General features: G+C 61.4%; 3 protein-coding genes across 5 annotated transcripts in view; 2 read left to right on the top strand and 1 right to left on the bottom strand.

Moving 5' to 3' along the window:
* Positions 1-2,096: 2,096 nt before the first annotated feature.
* Positions 2,097-6,319, top strand: KLF1 (KLF transcription factor 1). Of its 2 annotated transcripts, XM_014861737.3 has the most exons (3): positions 2,097-2,277; positions 2,914-3,733; positions 5,050-6,319. In XM_014861737.3, the coding sequence occupies exons 1-3, from the start codon at positions 2,191-2,193 to the stop codon at positions 5,223-5,225; spliced, it is 1,083 nt and encodes a 360-aa protein (XP_014717223.1). In that variant the 5' UTR covers positions 2,097-2,190; the 3' UTR covers positions 5,226-6,319. The 2 variants fall into 2 exon arrangements, 1 of the variants encoding a protein (XP_014717223.1); XR_011496205.1 differs by lacking the exons at positions 2,097-2,277; positions 2,914-3,733 and adding an exon at positions 4,263-4,343 and having other exon boundaries at positions 5,050-5,188.
* Positions 6,320-6,712: 393 nt separating this feature from the next.
* Positions 6,713-9,315, top strand: DNASE2 (deoxyribonuclease 2, lysosomal). The gene is made up of 6 exons (XM_014861738.3): positions 6,713-7,184; positions 7,304-7,454; positions 7,545-7,623; positions 7,925-8,089; positions 8,179-8,376; positions 8,771-9,315. Exons 1-6 carry the CDS (start codon positions 7,090-7,092, stop codon positions 9,109-9,111), a joined length of 1,029 nt encoding a protein of 342 aa, XP_014717224.1. The 5' UTR covers positions 6,713-7,089; the 3' UTR covers positions 9,112-9,315.
* A 12-nt stretch (positions 9,316-9,327) lies between these two features.
* The window catches only part of MAST1 (microtubule associated serine/threonine kinase 1), a 27,189-nt gene continuing 17,537 nt past the window's right edge, over positions 9,328-18,979 (bottom strand). For both annotated transcript variants that reach the window (XM_070492174.1, XM_044751856.2), the window contains 14 exons: positions 16,490-16,628; positions 16,251-16,383; positions 15,951-16,116; positions 15,747-15,848; positions 15,462-15,584; positions 14,878-14,987; positions 14,061-14,239; positions 13,736-13,983; positions 13,194-13,400; positions 12,750-12,979; positions 12,323-12,445; positions 12,079-12,215; positions 11,036-11,223; positions 9,328-10,884 (listed from right to left, as the gene is read on the bottom strand). In XM_070492174.1, the coding sequence (XP_070348275.1) occupies positions 9,617-10,884; positions 11,036-11,223; positions 12,079-12,215; positions 12,323-12,445; positions 12,750-12,979; positions 13,194-13,400; positions 13,736-13,983; positions 14,061-14,239; positions 14,878-14,987; positions 15,462-15,584; positions 15,747-15,848; positions 15,951-16,116; positions 16,251-16,383; positions 16,490-16,628 (3,353 nt within the window). In that variant the 3' untranslated portion in view covers positions 9,328-9,616. The remainder of the gene's footprint in view (positions 10,885-11,035; positions 11,224-12,078; positions 12,216-12,322; positions 12,446-12,749; positions 12,980-13,193; positions 13,401-13,735; positions 13,984-14,060; positions 14,240-14,877; positions 14,988-15,461; positions 15,585-15,746; positions 15,849-15,950; positions 16,117-16,250; positions 16,384-16,489; positions 16,629-18,979) is intronic.

Here is an 18,979-nt window from a genome sequence, read left to right as displayed (position 1 = left end):
TCATATAATATGTGATCTTTCCTACTGGCTTCTTCTCACTCAGCATGTTTTTAAGGTTCATCCACATTGTAATATGTATTAGAACATCATTCCTTTTAATAGCTGGACAATATTCCACTGCACGGATAGACCACACTGTATTTATCTGCTCATCTGTTAATAGACGTCTGGGTTGTTTCCTCCTTTTGGCGATTGTAACTAATGCTGCTATGAACATTGGTGTACAAGCATTTGTTCGAGTCCCTGCTTTCAATTCTTCTGGGTATAAACCTAGGAGTGAAATCGCTGGGGCATATGGTAACTCTTGTTCAAGTTTGTGAATGTTTAACTTTTTGTAAAATCGTCAGACTTTTTCATAGTAGCTGCCCAATTTTACATTCGCATCAGCAGTGTACAAGGTTCCAATTTCTCCACGTCCTTGCCAACCCTTGTTGTTTCCTGTTTTTTTACTATAGCCATCCTAGTGGGTGTATTGAGCTGAGTTTTACATCAGTTTTTGCTCCCTCCCGCTTTGTGGCACATGATCATTGTTCGTCTTTTTGAGTAAGGCATTTGTGGCACACGAGCTTTGTGTGTCTGTGTCTGGGCGAGGTTGTGTGCCTTACACTGTCAGGGTGCTTCACTCCATGGGGGCGTGGTTGTCTGCATTTGACCGGGTGCACCCCCTACGGTTGGGCCTTGGTAGCTGTGCAACTGTGTAACTAGATAATTACACACTGTGGCAGTGACAGGGGGCGTGACTATGTAAGGCTGTAAGTTTATAGGGTGCTGTGTGCGGTTGTGCCTGATGTATAGCTGTGTACATTACCACATCATTGTGTGTTCATGAACGGTTGTGTGCAGCCATGTTTTACGCTTTTGTGTCTGAGGCTACATCCGTGTTTGATGGGGTTGGGTGGCTGCATCTTCTCTAGTCCTGTGACAACACATCCAGGAGTCTCTGTGTGTCTGTGTGGTTGTGTGACTGGGTGTGAGTGGGTGACTGTGTGTGATTGTGTCAGTGACTGTCTGTGTGATGATGAATTCAGTGTCTGAGGGACTGTGCCTATAACACTGTGGAACCAACGTAGTGTATGATCGTGTGTCTGTGCACATTCTATATGATGCAGACATGCAATTATGTGTACAGACACTACACGGTCTGTGTGACTGAGGGACCAGGAATTGGTGTCGCTCTGTAGTTGCATACTGTGTGTGTGACTATGGACTATGTGTCTGTGATGTGTGTCCATGCTGTCCCTCATCCTGGGCTCCCAGGGCACCACAGTGAAGACCGCTGGTGCAGAATCTCAGATCCCTCCCCAATGTGGGGCAGAACTCAGGCAGCAGCCAGGCCCAGCGCAGGGGTCGGTGTGGGTTTCCTGCAGGTCAGGCACTTCCTGTGGCCTGATCCAACCGGCCCATCCCACCCAGCTGAGGGCGTCACTCCCCTCCCCAGCCCCATCGTACTGGAGCAGCTGTAGGGGTGCCAGCCTCAGCCTCCACACAGCCCCACTCCCTGTGGTGCCCCCAGGAGGACCCAGGGCAGACAGTGGCAGCTGACTGGCAGGGCTCCCTCCCACCACTCCAGGTTCAGACCTTGGGAGCTCAAAACCCAGGCAATTTCAAGCCCAGCTGACGTGAAGCCCCAGCCCCCCACCCTCTGGAGACAGAGCTTTGGCTGTTCTGGGCCCCCACCTGATAGCAGCCTCTGACATCTGGGGTGTCTGATAACGCTTGGCCTGGCAGGGAGTTCATGCCAAGTCCCGCCATCGGCACGGTTGCTGCTGTTTATTGGGGAGGGGGAGGGCTGCAGGGCCCCCGTCGGGGGAGAGGGGGTCTCAAAGCCCCTTCCCAGAATCCCATTCTGCCTGTCACCCCTTCTCCAGGAAGGTAACTGAGAACAGGACCCCAGGACTCTCCCTCTTGGGGGACCCAGTGCCTCACTTTACCCAACACCTGAGCCCCCAGCCCCTGAACATCTGACTTGGCCTTGCACACGGGTCAGTCTGTAAGGCCCAGCCCCAAACAGGCTGAGGCGAGGTCTGTTCCCCAGAAACACTGACCCCCGCCTTGCCTGCCCCTTATCAGGGGCCGCAGCCAATCAGCTGAGGGCAGAGAGGAGCCCTCCAAGGGGCCACTGGAGCCTCAGAGCCCACGAGGCCGCCAAGGGAGAGGAGGCCTGAAGCCCGTGGTGGGCACCAGCCAGCCATGGCTGCAGCTGAGACCGCCCTGCCTTCCATCAGCACGCTGACCGCCCTGGGCCCCTTCCCGGACACACAGGAGGACTTCCTCAAGGTGGGGCCCGGCAGGGTCTGAGTGGGCCGCCGGGGGTCCTGGGCTGTGGTCACAGAGCTTGGGGGTCAGGGCTCCATCCTTCCCTGGAATCCAGACACCTGGCCAGGGCTGGCGCTCCTCAGGCCAGGCCAGGGGTCTGAGCTTGCTCTAAACCTTATTGCTGTGTCGTAGAAAACTGAGGCCGGGAGCCGAACACCTTGGGGGGCTAGGCTCAGTGAGACAATGCTGGATATCGGAGGGAAACAGCAAATGTGTCTCAGGGACATCCGAGAATTAATCTTGGGAATCCATCTTGTTGGGGGTGAGGGGGATTGTGGGGGGAAACTGAGGCAAGGCTGGGTCCCTTCAGCCTTCCATTCTTGCCTCTGCCACCCCTTCCCCCATGCTTGACTGTGGCTCCAGATAATGTCAGTCTTATCTCCTGTCTCCAGCTAGACCCAGTCGCCCTCTGTCCTGGGGGGTTGGAGCGGGAGGCAGTGTGAGGGAGCGGGACAGACTGACGCGACAGACAAGCAAACAAGACCCCTTTGCGGAGCCTCTGGCCAGCCTGCCCCCCGCAGGGCATCCGGCCCCCTCGTCTCTAGGCAGGTACCCCGCTGTTCACTGAAGCCTCACGCTACCGGCTCCCTCCCGCAGTGGTGGCGCTCTGAGGAGGTGCAGGACTTGGGCCCAGGGCCCCCCGACCCCACCGGGCCGCCCCTCCACGTGAGGCCGGAGTCGGAGGACATGCGCGGAGAGGACGAAGACGACGAGAGGGACGCGGCCACCGCCTGGGACCTGGATCTCCTCCTCAACAACTTCCCGTGCGCAGAGCCCCAAACGTGCGCTCCAGCACCGGGGGAAACCCTCGGGGCGCAATTCCCGCCGCCGCCGCCGCCGGAGACTCTGGGGGCGTACGCAAGTGGCCTGGGGCTGGTGGCTGGGCTCTTGGGTCCCGAGGAGCACCCGGGCTGGGCACGCCCGGCCCCGAGAGCCCCGGCCCCCGACGCCTTCATGGGCCCAGCCCTGGTCCCGGCCCCCGAACCCAAGGGGCTGCCGCTGCAGCCGGTGTACCCGGGGCCGGGGGTGGGCTCCTCCGGCAGCTACTTCCCGCGGACCGAGCTTCCAGTGCCGACCGCGCCGGGGGCCCCGTACGGGCTGCTGCCCGGGTACCCCGCGCTGTACCCGGCGCCCCAGTACCAAGGGCACTTCCAGCTCTTCCGCGGGCTCCCGGCGCCCGCGCCCGGCCCCGCCGCGCCCCCCTCCTTCCTGAGTTGTCTGGGACCCGGGACGGCGGGTGCGGGACTCGGGGGGACCGCTGGAGACCCGAGAAGCACCCCGGAGGCAGCGCCATCCAAGCGCAGCCGGCGCTCGTGGGCGCGCAAGAGGCAGGCGGCGCACACGTGCACGTACCCGGGCTGCGGCAAGAGCTACACCAAGAGCTCGCACCTGAAGGCGCATCTGCGCACGCACACCGGTGAGGGCGCGGGGCGGGGCGGCGGGGCGGCGGGGCGGGGTCTGAGCACGGCGAGAGGCCCGGGAGGCGGAAACCAGGAGCAAGAGGAGGGGCGAGAGGCGGAGACGCGGCAAAGGGGCGGGCCCGTGAAGCCAAGGGTGGGGCTGCAGCAGAGTCCCGGGGCAAGGGGCGGGCAGAGGGAGCCGGCAGCAGCCCTGGAACCTCAGGAGCGGGGCCACCGGACAGGCTGCGGTGCGGGACGGGGTGGGTGCAGAGAGAGGACCTGAAGAACCTGGGGAGCGTTTCGGGGAACTGACGGGTAAGTCCTGGGCCAGGGACAGGCTGAGGACCAGCAAGCCTGGCAGGTGGCGTAGGAGGGCGGGGCTGGAGGAGAGACTGTGTGGAGGGGACAAGCTTAGAATGCCAGGATCTGAGCCAAAGACACTGGGTTTGGGTTTGGGACAAGCGGAGGGCGGAGTTAGGGGCTCAGGGGCGGTAGCCGGGAGTATAAAGCGTGGACTGCTTGGCTTGGAGGTGGGGCCAGGCTGTAGGGGGCGTGGCTGAGGCTCAGGAGGCCAGGCAGGGACAGAGTCAGTTTCCCAGGCCCAGTTGGAGAGGACCGGGCCCAAAGGTAGAGGCAGGTCCTGGAGGGCAGGGGGAATAGCTGGGGAACAGAGGAGGAGGGTGGGCATAGGAGGAGAAGCCGGGTCTCAAAGAGCCCAAAGAGACAGGAGCGGGGCCGTGGGATAGAGGCGGGGAGGAGGAGGGGTGAGGCTTACTCTTCGGGGTCCGCCCAGAGGGTGGGACGCTGTGTACAGACCGGTGCGGGGCCGCAGGGGAAGGAGCCAGGCGTAGCCGAGGGAGAGCGTAATCACCGGGGACGGGACCTAGGACGCCAGATGTATTTCGAGGCTCAAGGCCAGGGCCAGGATTGGGCAGCAGCTGGAGGGTCCCCTGGTTCAAGGGAGGGGCTGGGACACGGGGCAGGGTCAAAGGACGAGGGTGGGACGTCTTTAGGACGCAGGGGCAGGGTACCAGGGCACAGGAAGTGGGGCGAGTGGGGTAGGGGAGGCCACTTGGGCCCAGGAAATGAGAACGATCGTGGCTCCAGATGCAGGTACAGGAGAAGGATGGGGGGTCGCAGAGCAGGACCTGGGTGCAGATTCAGGACCCTCCCCTGGGAGTGAGCGCCTCCTTAAATTTTGTGTCCTAGCCGCCTCACTTGCCCCACCCTGGTCCCAGCCAAGGCGGAGCAAAGGAGTGCAGCCAGATAGGGGGATGGAGCCGAGGGGAGGAGTGGGGCGGACAGGGGCGTTCACGGCTTCCTCGGTCCCCAGGGGAGAAGCCATACGCCTGCACGTGGGACGGCTGCGGGTGGAGGTTCGCGCGCTCTGACGAGCTGACCCGCCACTACCGGAAGCACACCGGACAGCGCCCCTTCCGCTGCCAGCTCTGCCCCCGAGCTTTTTCGCGCTCCGATCATCTGGCCTTGCACATGAAGCGTCACCTTTGAGCCTGGCACTTGGACTTTCCCGGGGACTGAGGATGGAACAAGAGTGGATCCACGCAGGGGGTTTTTCCCTGTGCTGGACCCTCGCCCAGACTCGCAGCCCCACAGATCCACTGAAATCAAGGCTGGCCCCCAGACAGACCTAGGGGAGCCTCCAACAGAAGTTCCCACACATTTCCTCAGCCACAGGGAGCCACACGGAGACGTCCGATGGTCACGCAGACCCAGGGAGACAGACCTCCAAGTAAACGGACTCGGATGGACACTCTGACATGTTGGACAGAGAGACCCTCAGAGAGCTGGACCCTTAAACCAGCTCACAGGCGGCCTGGGACAGCGGGAGGGCGTGTGGGGTGAGGCTTCCCAGAGACCCTGGGTCTAGGAGGGGGCTTCGCACCGTGACTTCTGAAGCTTGGCACAGTGGCTGGCATCTGCTGCGAATGGTTATAAGGGTCCTGTAAAAATGCTCCTCCCAGATGAAATTTCAGCGTTGGCCTGACTTTGTGGGTTTTGGGTGGTGTAAATTGGGAGGAAGGTGTACCCCCAGAAGTGATATTGGGGAGCCATACACACCCTCACACCCTCATCTCCTAAACCTCAGTGACCCCCCTTGGGCATTGCAAACCTTGCCACCCTCTCCGCCCCCCCCCCCCCCAAGATCAGGCTGCATCGTCCTTGTTTCCTGCCTTGAACCTGTGGGGGATGAGAATTGGCCAGCCCAAAATGTCTCTTTCTGGTTACGGACAAAAGACTCTGAAAGAAACTTTGACCTCCCCCCTATAACTGCCTAAAAGGATTTAAGATGGGAGGCCTGTCCCCGGGACAGCCCGTCACCACAGATAACTGGGTACCCTAGACTGTGAGCATCCTCGCTGAGCCCACTCTGATCAAAGTTCTGTTTACCAAACATTTGCTTTTCCATCTCCATGTGAACTGCCTTCCTCCCCTTTGAAGCCCCAACCCCCACCGCACACACCCTCCTTTTGTCTTTAGCTGAAGATGGTATTTAAGGTGGCATCTTTGGCCATTCTGGCGAGTTGCTCTGTTTTCCTGGGTCTCTCCCATGTATACACGTTATAAAGCTTTGTTAGATTTTCTCCTGTTATTCTGTCTCATGTCAATTTAATTCTTAGACCAACCAGAAGGCCCTAGAAGGTAGAGGAATTGTCTTCCTCGCCTACAACCCCAGGGACATTCATAGGGACCATTTCTCTCCATTTTAGAGCCCTCAGCCTGGCCCCAGAGTCCTACACCCTTTGTCTTGTCATGATCCCAAGCAATCTCTTGGCTAGCTCAGGAGGACCCTGGGAAAACATGCAGAATGAAAAGGGAGAGAGTCAGAATCACAAGCGACCCTTGAGAGAGCTGGTGTCACCAGAGCTGGCTGTAAGGCAGGAAGGGAAATAACCCGAATTTGCTGTGACCCAGAAGCAGGTGGAGGACCGGAGTCCGGAGGCGGAGCGAGGGCTGGCATTCAGCCAAAACGGAACGAGGCGGAGGCGGGGCCTAGCGCAGGGACGTGAGCTGTGATTGGCCAGGGGCGGAGGCGGAGTCGGGACGCCCTCCCCAAGACGCCCCACCGAAAGGAGGCGGGGCCAGAGAGTGGGGTCTGTCTAGGGTGGAGGCCGGGGGATGCAGGAGGCGACCCGGCGCTGGCGGGTCCGAGCCCGAGAGGAAGCCCCGCCCCCGGAGACCCGAGGCCGCCTTCTCAAATTTCTGCTTCTCTCGAGGGCGGAGTTTCCATCCTCTTGAAGTCCCGGCCCGGTTCCCTGGAGGGTTTGGGGAAGTGAAAGTCACTGGGGCCGGGCCGGCCCAGCTCGTGACCCGGCGACCCGTGGTCCCGCGCAGATTCCTGTAGCCTAGCCCCATGGCCGCGCTGAGCCCGCTGGTTCTGGCCGCGCTGCTGTGGGTCCCTGTGGGGACACTGACCTGCTATGGGGACTCGGGGCAGCCGGTGGACTGGTGAGTGCGCGGGCGCCGACCATCCCCCCGGGGCCGGACTGGAGATTGCTGCGCTCCCGGCGAAGCCTGGAATCCCTTATCTTGCCCTTCCTCCATTCTGTCCATTCCGCAACCTCCAGGTTCGTCGTCTACAAGCTGCCGCGGGGGCTGCGGTACAAATACATGGATGGGGACTCAAGGGGCTGGCGCGAAGGCGCGGACTTCATCAACAGCTCGGCGGGGGCCGTGGGCCGCAGCCTGCTGCCGCTGTACCGGAGCAACGCCAGCCAGGTGAAGGGGCGCCAGGCCCAACCCGGGGTGGCACTCTAGGGAGGGCCCGGCCTGGGGGGATCTTCACCTTGTCCCGTCCGTCTCCCCCAGCTCGCCTTCCTACTCTACAATGACCAGCCCCCTCAATCCAGCCGGGCTCGGGACTCCTCCAGTCGGGGGCACACGAAGGGTGAGGCCCAGACTTGGGGCTGGGAAGGGCTCTGGCTTCCCTCTGCCTTTTCCCCAGCTAGTCCCTGACCTGCCGGGCCGGGGATGTGGGATGCTGTGTCAGACCCTGGGCATCTGTTTCCCCCTCTGACACTGACATTCCTTCCCCTGGACTGTGAGAATTGATGGCTGTGGAAATGGCTCAGCAGTGGTCTCGACACTGCCCACGCCCTCTCCAGCCCCCTGCAAACTGAGGTGTTCCTGGTTGCACGGTTTGTTGGGAGGCCTTGAGCAGTCCCTCTGATCCCCATCTTCTGGCTCAGGGGTGCTGCTCCTCGACCGAGATGGAGGTTTCTGGCTGGTCCACAGCGTTCCACGCTTCCCTCCACCTGCCGCCTCTGCTGCATACAGCTGGCCACCTACTGCCCGCCCCTACGGGCAGACCCTGCTCTGCGTGTCTTTTCCCTTCGGCCAGTTCAAGGATATCAGTGAGTGGGGACAGGGAGGCAGGGCGAGTTCTTGATTCCCAGGCCGGGGAGTGGAACGGTTCCTCATTTTTCCTCTCCTTGCCCTCCAGGCAGACAGCTGAACTACACTTTTCCCCTGGTGTACGACTACAAGCTGGAAGGGGACATTGCCCAGAGGCTCCCCGACCTGGTGAAGGTAGCCAAGGGCCTCCATGTTCGCAGCAAACCCTGGAACAGCAGTGTAACACTCACATCAAAGGCAGGGGCCACCTTCCAGAGCTTTGTCAAATCCAGAAACTTTGGAGATGGTGAGCCCTGCGGTTGAGGGTTGGTGAACTTCTCTGCAGAGGGGGTGTCCGCTGTGTCCATGGCTGAGGGCAGGTCAGGGAGAGGCACTGGGGCCCGTTCAGAGCCCTAATCAAATGAGAGGAAGACAACCAACAGACCAGGATTCAGATATTGGTTCCTGGCTGTGTGGTGCATCCCCATCTGAAGAATGAGGATACTAACCTCTACTCAAAAAAGTGGCTGTGAATGAAGCAGTGCACGTAGAGTGTTTAGTAAGGGCTGCTGGTCTTCATGTTGTCAGCCCCCGGTTCCCAGGAATTGACAGCTGAGGAAACTGAGCTCAGAGAGGGGATGTGGCCTGGGGCCCCAGCAGTGCCCCTGTCCCTGCCCATGTGCTCTTTCCATCCTCCACAGACCTCTACTCTGGCTGGTTGGCAGAAGCCCTCGGCAGCAACCTGCAGGTCCAGTTCTGGCCACATTCTGCTGGCGTGCTCCGCTCCAACTGCACTGGGCTCCGGCATGTGCTGGATGTGACTGAGATAGCCTTCCCCGGGCCAAGTGGGCCAGCCTTCAGTAACCAAGACGACCACTCCAAGTGGTGTGTAGCCCCAGAAGGGCCCTGGGCCTGTGTCGGGGACATGAATCGGAACTCCGCAGAGGAGCACCGAGGCGGGGGCACACTGTGTTCCCAGCTGCCGGCCCTCTGGAAGGCCTTCCAGCCTCTGGTGAAGGCCTGGGAGCCCTGTGGGCCATGAGAGCAGGGCCTTCTCTCCAGAGAGGCCCCGCAGGGCATCTGAGAGGTAAGGCTCAGGAGCCAGTTTAGTCCCTTCCTAATTGTGTGGCTTTAATTAAGTGCCTTAACCTCTCTGTGCCTCAGTCTCTTCATCTGCAAAATGGGTGTCATAACACCTGGCTCAGCACTGCTGAGAAATAAAAGGAAATTGGTGGGTGAGGCTGCTAACTCTTCTTTCAGAACGGCACTGCAGTGGCTGAGGGTCTGAGGACAACTGGTGCACAGATGGGACCCAAAGTGGGACGACAAAGAAGGGTGCACCCCGGTCTCACTTCCCCTCTCTGTGGTCACAGTCCTGGAGTTCTGCCCGTCAGCAAGCACCCAGGCAGGGCCCTCGAACATGATGTCTGGCCTGCCAGGGGAGGAGGGGCAGCCCCAGAAAGCTCACGCAGCACGGACGCACTTTATTTATATGTGTACATATGTATACAGGCGGCTGTACAGCGCAGGGCCCGCAGCCCCCTAGGCTATGGGCCCGGGGATGTGGAGCAGGGCGCCCCTTTTTTGGTCAGGCCTGCTGGGGGCACAGCTTCAGCAGGGCACCGGGAGGTGAGCCCCGCCTCAGGCTTGGTGGCCGGGACCAGGAGGGAAGCAGGCGGCGCTGGGGGCGCTGCGCTGCTGGGGCTGCTGGGTGCACCCTTCGTCGGGGCTGGGGAGGGGGGCTGGGGGTCCGGGGAGAGCTTGGGGGAGGCGGGCTTGGAGCGAGGTCCGCTCAGTGTGGTCCGCTCCTCCACCACCTCCAGCACCCAGCGCTCCCGGCCCCGGGGGGCTTCAGGCGCCAGAGGCACCGAGGGCATGGATTCCTGCAGCCCCTTGGAGTCCGAGCCTGGAGGCTGGGGGGCCTGGGCCTTGGCCCCGGGCCGCACGGGCTCTACGACAATAGGCACCGGGGGCGTGCCTGCCTCGCCCGAGCTGCTGCGCCGGCCCGTCTCGTGTTCCTGCACCGGGCTCAGCGCCGCCTTGGCCACGGCCCTGGCCGCCCCGCTCACGCCGTCCTCCGTCTGCACGCTCTGGTGTCGGGTGCCGCTGGCGTCCCTCTCCAGGGTCCGGCCTCCGGGGGTCGTGACGCGGGGCAGGGTGCAGGCTTCGGCGCCGCCGGGGGACTCCTTCTCTTTACTCGACGCCGGCGGCCTGGGGGCGCCCTCGGGCAGCAGCGGGTCCGCGCCCAGGCTCAGGGGCGACTCCTGGCGGCCCAGGCGGCGGACCGCGACCTGCCGGGGCACGCCAGGACCCTCAACGGCGGGGGTCTCGCCGTCCGACTCGGCGAGGCTGTGCAGCGCCAGCTCGCCGTGGAAGTCCTTGCGGAAATCCGGGTGGCCCACCTCGAGGCTGTGTTTGCGCAGCGCGCCCTTCTTGTCAGCGCCCAGAGAGGCCCCCAGCTTCTCGGCCGACTGCACGCGTTTGAGGAGCGGCGAGCGCGGGGGCTCGGCGCTCTTGGGGCGCGGGCGCACCACCGGCGGCGACGAGTGCAGCTTGGCCGGGAAGCTCTGCGTGGTGTGCGAGCTGCCCACCGTGTGGCCCGGCAGCGGCGGCGGCGAGGCCTGCGTCGGGGACGGCGTGTGCGCCAGCGGCGACAGTGGGATGTTTCCCGCCGACTTGCAGCGCGCAGAGCGGTACTGGCGGTGCAGCTTGGGAGACAGGCCGTGCAGCGTACTGGGCCGGATGTGGTGCGACGCCGACGACGCCGGCGAGTTGGGCGTGCTCGAGGCCGGCGAGCTGCTCTGGGACGAGGCGCCTGCCAGAAGTGGGCGAGGGAGGCTGTAGCGCGTGGCAGGCACAGCCCCGGTCCAGGCCCCGCCCCCAGCCAGGCCCCGCCCACGCCCCACCAGGGCCACGCCCCCGCCCAGGCCAAGCCCCGCCTAGCCCCGCGCAGGCGCCGAGCCTACCTAGGTAGGCGGAGTCAGGCGTGGAGCGGTAGCTGTGGGTGGGCGAGCGTGCGGGCAGCCCGTGCGTGGGCGAGCCCGGGAGGCTGTCGCTGGACGACAGCGAGCGGTTGAGCGACGACAGCGAGCGGCTAGTGTGCAGCAGGTTCGACTGCTTCGTGATCTTGCGGAAGAGGGAGCTGCGCTTCTTGCTAGGGAACAAGGAGGGGCCCCCTACCGTTGACCCGACCGACTCCAGAACTCCCGGGTCGTCCCAAATCACGGCCGCACCCCAGCCCCTGGGACCGCCCACCCCGCCTGGCCCCTCCCTCTGCGGCGCCAACCCACCTATCAAAGCGGAAAGAACTTCCCTTAGCTCCGTCCGCTTGGCTCCTCCCACCTCAGGCCCCACCCATTCCTTTCTGGCCACTCCCCGTCCAAGCTAGAAACACCCTGCAAAACAGAACCGACCTTTTCTGGCCCCGCCCACCTGCATAGCCCCACCCCCTCCAGCTAAACCCACCTCTCAGGGCGGGAAGAAATTCTCTTAACTCAGCTCTTTGGGTCCTCTCACTCAAATCCCCCTTCCTTGTCCACGACAAAATCAGTGATCAAAACAGAACACTCTCTTGGCCCCACCCACCTCTCCTAGCTCCTCCTACCTATGCGCGAAGAAATTATTTCAGGCAGCCCAGTCTCGCCTGGAAAGCTCATTCCACATAGAAATCCCTTCTCCTTGCCCCTCTCAGTCTTCTACATACGGGCATCCCAAGGTAGGTCCATCTCTGGACGGCGCCCTCTCCAGTCCACATCTGCTGGCCCTGACCACCTGCCCAGGACACTCCCACAATGCTTTTCTCCCGACCTGGGAGCCTGGCGCAGCTTCCTTTCCCAGCTCCCGCTTCTCCTTCTGTCCTCTTGAGTTTGCTCTTCATTCGGAGCACTTCCCTTCTCCTGTCCTCACCTGTAACCCTCCCACCGTAGCCCCGCCCACTTTTCAGAAAAACCACGCGTGTTCCCAGGGCCTGCTGTTTATAGCCCCGCCCGCCGCATTTGGCCCCACCCACCTCTCCTGGCCCTCCTTGGCAGAGGGCCGCTTGTTCCTCCGAGCCATTTTGCCCTTATAGCTGCTGCGCCTTGCAGGGCCGATGCGGATGGAGGTATTTTCGAAGGGAGTTGTGGTCACTGCTACCTTGTTGCCACTCTGGGGGAAGAAGGAGGGGAAACACTCTGCTGGAGGCTGCTCAGGCAGGCCCAGCTCCCCAGGATCTCCCTACCAACCCTCCAGTATGCTCCCTCCTCTGCACTCACCTTAAGGATCAGTTCAACCACCTCAGGATGCACCATGCCATGCACGGGCTCCCCGTTCACGTGGGTGATGAGGTCCCCGGCACAGAGCCCCGCCTCCTGGGCTGGGCCCCCCTCCTCCACGTGCTGGGGACAAGGCACACCACCGGGGTACGGTTAACAGGATTGGTGACAAGGAAAGCTCCCTACGCTTATGTGCCAGACACCTAGGTCTGCACGCACAGTAATCCTAACACCTTATGAAATAGCAATTATTCTCCCCATTTTACAAATGAAGAAACAGGCTCAGAGAGGGCAGTGACAGCGCGGGTCACAGAGGAGATTCCTCCAGGCTTCCTGGCTCCAGAGGTTGAGCTGTCCCTCATCCCTGGGGGGACTTCTCTCCCTCCTACCCCACCCTGGGACCCAGACCCCACCTGTGAGTGCTCACCCAGACAATGTGTTGGACACTGTAGACGTCTGAGTCACCCATGTAGACGCGGATGGCACGCAGTGTGAAGCCATACTTCTTGCCAGAGCGTTGGATGGTAATGGGGGAGCGGAGCCCACTGACAGCCGGCGAGTAGTCTCGGCTGGGTGAGGAGTCCCGTGAGGACGGGTTGGAGGAGAGAGATCGTGGGGACATGGGGCTAGCCAGGGGTGAGCTTCCATGGGGCTCCACTGCAGACACAGAACCACGGTCAGAGTCAGGGCCCACGGGACAGCTCTCCAGCCTCTGTTTCTCCCTCCTCTCAAGTCAAACAAAGTCCCAGGGCTCTCATTGGTTCGTCCCAGAGCCAATCACAGCCCATGGCCAAAATACAGTGTTTTCATTGGCCAAGTTCTGGCACAAATGAGGGCAGCTCTTCCCCCCGCCAGGTGGGGCCCTGATCACCTGCAGGAATCATGACAGACAAGGCAGTGGCAGAGGCTGACTTGATGACTTTGCCCCCGGTTCGAGAAGGTCTCTTCTCTACCGCAGGCTCCCCTGACAGCTGTTGATGCCGTGCTCGGCGCAGAACCAGGTCATTGGTGGCCCGAGGGCCTGAGGTGTCTCCATCCTTCGATGGTGGGCAGATGTCGCCTGGGCGTGAGCGATCAGCTGCAACAGAGCAGAGGAGTTAGGGGTCAGTCCAAGGCCACGGACTTCCTGCATGCTGTTCCCTTTGCCTGGAATGCTTTTCCCACTTCTCTCCCTTCCTGGAACGTGAATTTCATGACAGCAGGTGACATATGCATCCACCACAGCTCCTGATACAGATAAGTGTTCAAATATATTTGACTGACTGAGCGTGGAATACGGGGTGTTCCTCATGTTGATGAGAATCCCAGGTTGGGGTGTGTACATGAGATCTTGCATAAACAGTACCAGGGTCATTGAATGCTTAATATATGGCCGCAAGGGAATTGGGGAAGGCGGCAGCAGGGGGCACTCACTGGCCTCAGGGTCCCCGGCGCTGGGGGTGCCATCCTCTTGAGCTGTCTCTTTGGGGGCCCGTGCATCCAGCGAGCCCGGGGGGTCAGAGGTGGGCCGGGGAGGCCTGCGCAGCCGGGCCTCATCCTCGTCCTCTTGGGGGGCGCTGAACCGGCTGGGCTCCAGCAGCGCAGAGAATCGGCGGCGCGCGCCCAATGGCGGACTGGCCTCCCCCTCCAGGAAGGTGGCCTCCGACGCCGAGAAGCGCTTACTGAGCGAAGGGGGCGTGGTCATAGGAGACACGCCCCTTTGGGCCCCGCCCCCGAACCCAGACCTGCCCCTGCTCACATCTCGGGGGAACCCCCTCTCCAGGTCTTCTCTCGGAGGGTCAGGCCGCCCAGGCCCTCCCGCTTGCCGGCCACCTTCTCCTCTGGGCCCTTGGCGCTCGGCTCCCGCTTGCTGGCCCCCGCTGCCGCCACGGGGGTCTTGGGCTCGTGCTGCGACAGCTGCTCCATACTGCTATACACCTGCAAACGCGGGTCGGGGGGTGGTGGGAGACAAGTCAGGCCCCCAGGTCCCGCCTTCGCTCCCGCGCCAATCGGCTTCCCGCTACTGGACTAGCCCAAGCCACGCTCCGCCCTCCCAAGGCCGGACCCCGCCCAATTCGGGACTGTCCCCCCACCAACTACAATTCTTCAGCTCAGGCCCTACCCCACAGTTAGGCCCTGCCCCGCCCATGCCCTGAAGAATCTGCTCTCCTTCCGCCCCATCTTCCCAGGTCTCACCTAGTTATGCGCACCCTCGCCCAGGCTGGGCCCTGCACCCCTAAATGCTGCTCCTCAAAGCAAGACCTTGCCCCGCCCCAGCCGGTCATCCTCTCCATCCCCAGGTCCTGACCCCGCCCCGTCTGACCTAGCCCCGCCCCACTGTGGCCCCTCGTTTCCACAACTGACCAGGTTCTGGTTAGATTCCACATAATGCCAAAGGCCTGTCCCAAGACCCGCATGCTGCCTGCCCCCAGGCCCCATCACTCCCAGATCCCCGATCCCTCAGACTGAGACCTTGGGAGGGGTACCCTGCTCCCGCAGCCTCCTCAGCCCGGCCCCGCCCAGGTCCCGCCCCCGGCCTCGCCTCGCCCCTGGCCCCTGGCCCGGCCTCGGCCCACCTTGCTGAAGCGCGGGGAGCAGGAGGAGAACTGGCGGATCTCCACAGGCTCCTCCTCCGTCGTGTCATCTTCATCGTAGGAGTTCACGTGGTGATACCTGTCTGAACGGGCTGCGGAGGGCGGGGGCCGTGACCGCGAGCAGGGTCCGCACCTCGGATCACGCCCTGCGGGAGCCACGCCCCAGCCCCTGTGTGGGATCTGATTCAGGCCCCGCCCCCTGGCTGGGACCAATCCCCCCCCGCCCCCCCCCCCACGCCTCCAAGGAGGCCTCACCCCCAACCCCGCCCGGGGCGCCCTCCACCTGGCTCGTCTCGGCCAGCCCGCCCCCTCACCTCGCTCCGGGTCCCAGCACTGGCCCCTAGCCTAGGCCCCGCCCAGCTTTAGGAGTCAGCCCTGTCCAGGCCCCGCCCCTACCCCGCCTCGCTTCTTACAGAGTTCTCGGACCGAGCCCCGCCCCTACACCAGGCCACGCCCCCCACTCTCAGCACCCCTGCCCCGCCGCCCCGCAACCCCGAAGTCTGGGACGCTGGTCTCCTCTGCAGCTGAGTCCCTTCTCCCCGGATCCCGCCCCCTGCCTCGCTCACTGTCGAAGTAGCTGGTGTCGTCCTCGGACTCCAGGTGGGGGATGAACTCGGCCTTCTGCCTCAGCAGCCCCGTCCAGTCCAGATCTCGAAAGAAACTGTGCTGCTTCACCTCAAAGGCACCGCCTGGGGAGGAAGGGACCGGGGCGCGGGCAGGGAATTGCAGCCACAGCTGATGGCCAGCCCCGCAGCCCAGAGCCCCACCCCTGTCTTCCACCCCAGGGCCACCCCCCGTTCCCTGACGACGGGTCGCCAGCCCTCAGCTTCTCTGAGCAGCAGCCCCCTTACCTGCCCCGAGCCGGACTAGGGGGTTGGTCTGCAGGAGGCTGGATATCAGGAGCTGCGCGTCCGTGGGCAGGGCCTCCTCCCCCTCGGGCCACAGGATGTCGTCTGCAGAGAGAGGGGGGGCTGGGGGTCGCTTTTGGAGTCCACGGGGCCCTGGGCCTGCCCGTGTCCCCAGGCCCCCCGCCTGCCCACTGCGGAGGCACGCACCACTGATGACCTGTCCAAACAGCTCTTCGGGCGTGTCTCCGAAGAAGGGCACGCAGCCCACCAGGAACTCATAGAGAATGATGCCCATGGCCCACCAGTCCACCGGCTTGCCGTAGCCCTGGCGCAGGATGACCTCGGGCGCGATGTACTCTGGGGTCCCACACACCTGGGGGCAGGCCGTCAGCCCGCGCCCTGGCTGCAGGAGGGCCTCGAGGGGGAGCCGCGCCCCCCATCAGGCCCTGGGCCCGCGGTCCGGCCGGGTCACTCCACCCGCGGTGACCCCCGCGCCCGCACACACACCTGTTTGTCCAGGAACTCCCGGGCGTCCTTCTCGATGTGGCCTTCGTACAGGTTGGTGGTGAGGCTCATGAGCCCCATCTTGGAGAGGCCGAAATCCGTGAGCTTGATATGCCCCATGGAGGTGATGAGGAGGCTGCAGACAAGGCCGGGAGCTCAGAAGCGAGGCCCATCCGGGACACTCCCGGCCCTTCCCTGCTGGGGCCTCCCGCGGGGCAGGGCGGAGGGACGGGGAAGCTCACTTGTCGGGCTTGAGGTCGCGGTGCACGATGCCGTAGTTGTGCAGGTACTCGAGCGCCAGCACCGTCTCTGCGAAGTACATGCGGGCCATCTCCACCGGCAGCGCCCCGATGTTCTTCAGCAAGGTGGCGCAGTCGCCCCCTGCCGGCGAAGGAGCAGGCCCGTTGAAGAGGGAGGCACCTGGCTAGGTGCGCCGTGGCACCAGGTCCTCGCCTCACGCTGCCCCCATTTTACAGGGAAGGACAAGTGAAGCTCAGAGAGGGGCCTCCGTCTCCGCGGGTCACACGGGGAGTGCCCTCTACCAGGCTCCTCTCTGCCTCTTAGCCATCCTCCAGGGCTGGTATGAGCTGACACTCAGAGAGAGGCTGGGTCAGGCAGGGAGATGAGGGTGGAGGTGAGATTCGGTCAGGACCCAGCCTGCCTGCTTATCGACTGAGTCTGGGAGCACGGCCCTCGATCTCCTGGGGTTAAGTTGTGAGGGTTTGGGGGGCCTTGAAATGTAGATTCCTGGCCCCCACCAGGTTTACTGCAAGCAGCATCTCCCTCAATATCCATTCCTCCTTTTTCTCCCAAGGCCCAGATTTCCTTCCTGGTGCAGCAGCTGGGTCAGCTTGTAACTCAAGTTGCTCCAGTGAGTCAGCCCTCAGACATTTCCCTCTATTTTCACAAAAATTGCTAAACTCGTAGGATGTGAACTGGGATCTGCTGAATGGCAACCTTGCCTGTCTAGAGGGAATTCCACACGTGGGAGAGCAGAGCCAAGAGTTGGAGAGATTCATGATGACATAGTTTGAGCACCTAGATACAGCCATTCCTGAAGGTGACATTGATTTTTTGATCACGTCAATAAGTTTCTTCTTTCCTTTTTTGTTTTCCTTGAGCCAGATTTAGGTGGGTGTCAGAAACTGACAAATCAGACTCTCTGAGGGTGGGGTCCAGGACTCTGCATTTGGCTACAACCCCAGGTAATCCTGACACACACTTATGGTAAGAACCAAGCTGAACTGACTTTCAAATGAGACTTGGGGGCTTGACCATACTCAGGAGATCCTGAGCATACACATCTACTGAGATCCACGAAAGAGATCTCAATTCTGCCCACTTCTCTCCTCCTCCACATGACCTTGGACTTGTGCAGTCCCTCCATCTTGGCCTTCCTGCTTCTGTGCTCTGCATAGCAGCTAAATAGACATTCTTACCACATGAGGCAGACCATGTCAACCCTGCTTAAAGCCCGCCGGCAGCTTCCTGTTGCACACAGAATGAGATCCGGGGCCCCGGGCTCTGCGAGGCCCTGCGTGCTCCCCCAGCGCTCTCTGCCCTCATCTCCCCCGCCCTCCCTCTTGCTCCTTCACTCGCTCCAGCTCCAGTGGTTTCCTCGCTGCTCCTCCAAATCCAGACACCTTCTTATCTAAGAAACTTTGTGCTTGGGGCTCCCTCTTCCCGGTATAGTGCAGGCCTCAGAGCGGCCCCTGCCCACCCATGTCCCCAGGGCCTCCTGGAGCCTAATGGTCCTGTGGCTACCCTTACTGTAGGAAATGACCTTGTCTCCTTTGGCTTGTGTTTCTTGTTTACTGACTGTCCACACAGACCAGAATATAACCTTCACGAGGGAGAGGTGTGTCCGTCTGGGACCCCATTGTGCCGCTGGTGCCTGGCACTGCATGAGGCATGAGGGAGATGATGAGGGGACATCTGTTGGGTGACTGGATGGTCGCCTAAGGCTTGGGGGCAGCATAGCTGTAGCCATGAGATCGTGTGTGTGTCCTAAAAACCACAGGACATGGGGGAGGGGCAATGGATGGATTCATATTTGGGTGAACGTAAGCATGAAGGGATGGAGAAACAAATGAAAAAGATATACATCAGTGATTGGATGGATGGATAATAAACTGATAAACTGACGGATGAATTGTGGATGAATGGATGGAGATAGCCAGCTGGCAAGAGAAGATGGATGGATGCTGGAATGGAGGTTTGGATGAATGAATAAAAATATGGATAGTGGACGGATGGATGATGGATTAGTAAATAGATAAGTAGACATTGATGGGTTGGTGGATGGCTAGTAGGTGGTTGAATAAATAAATGGATGAATGAATGACTAGATATAAGAAAAGACGGTTGGTGAACAATAGATGTACAACACAAGGAATGAACCCCAGTGTAAACTATGGTCTTTAGTTAATAACAATGGTTCATCAGCCAATATTGGTTTATCAGTCATAACAAATGGACCAACTAACACAAGATGTAAGTAACAGGGGAAAGTGTGTGGGGGGACTCAATGTAATTTCCAGTCAATTTTTCTGTAAACCTAAAACTGCTCTAAAAAATGAAGTCTATTAATTAAAAAAAATAGATGTGGGGCCGGCCCGGTGGCACAGCGGTTAAATGCGCACGTTCCACTTCGGTGGCCCGGGGTTCGCCGGTTCGGATCCCGGGTGCAGACATGACACCACTTGGCAAGCCATGCTGTGGCAGGCGTCCCA

This window comes from Equus asinus, chromosome 20 (assembly GCF_041296235.1).
Source record: "Equus asinus isolate D_3611 breed Donkey chromosome 20, EquAss-T2T_v2, whole genome shotgun sequence".
Taxonomy (NCBI): Eukaryota; Metazoa; Chordata; class Mammalia; order Perissodactyla; family Equidae; genus Equus; species Equus asinus.
Note: the sequence above shows the minus strand (reverse complement) of the source record. Positions and strands in the feature narration are given on the sequence as shown.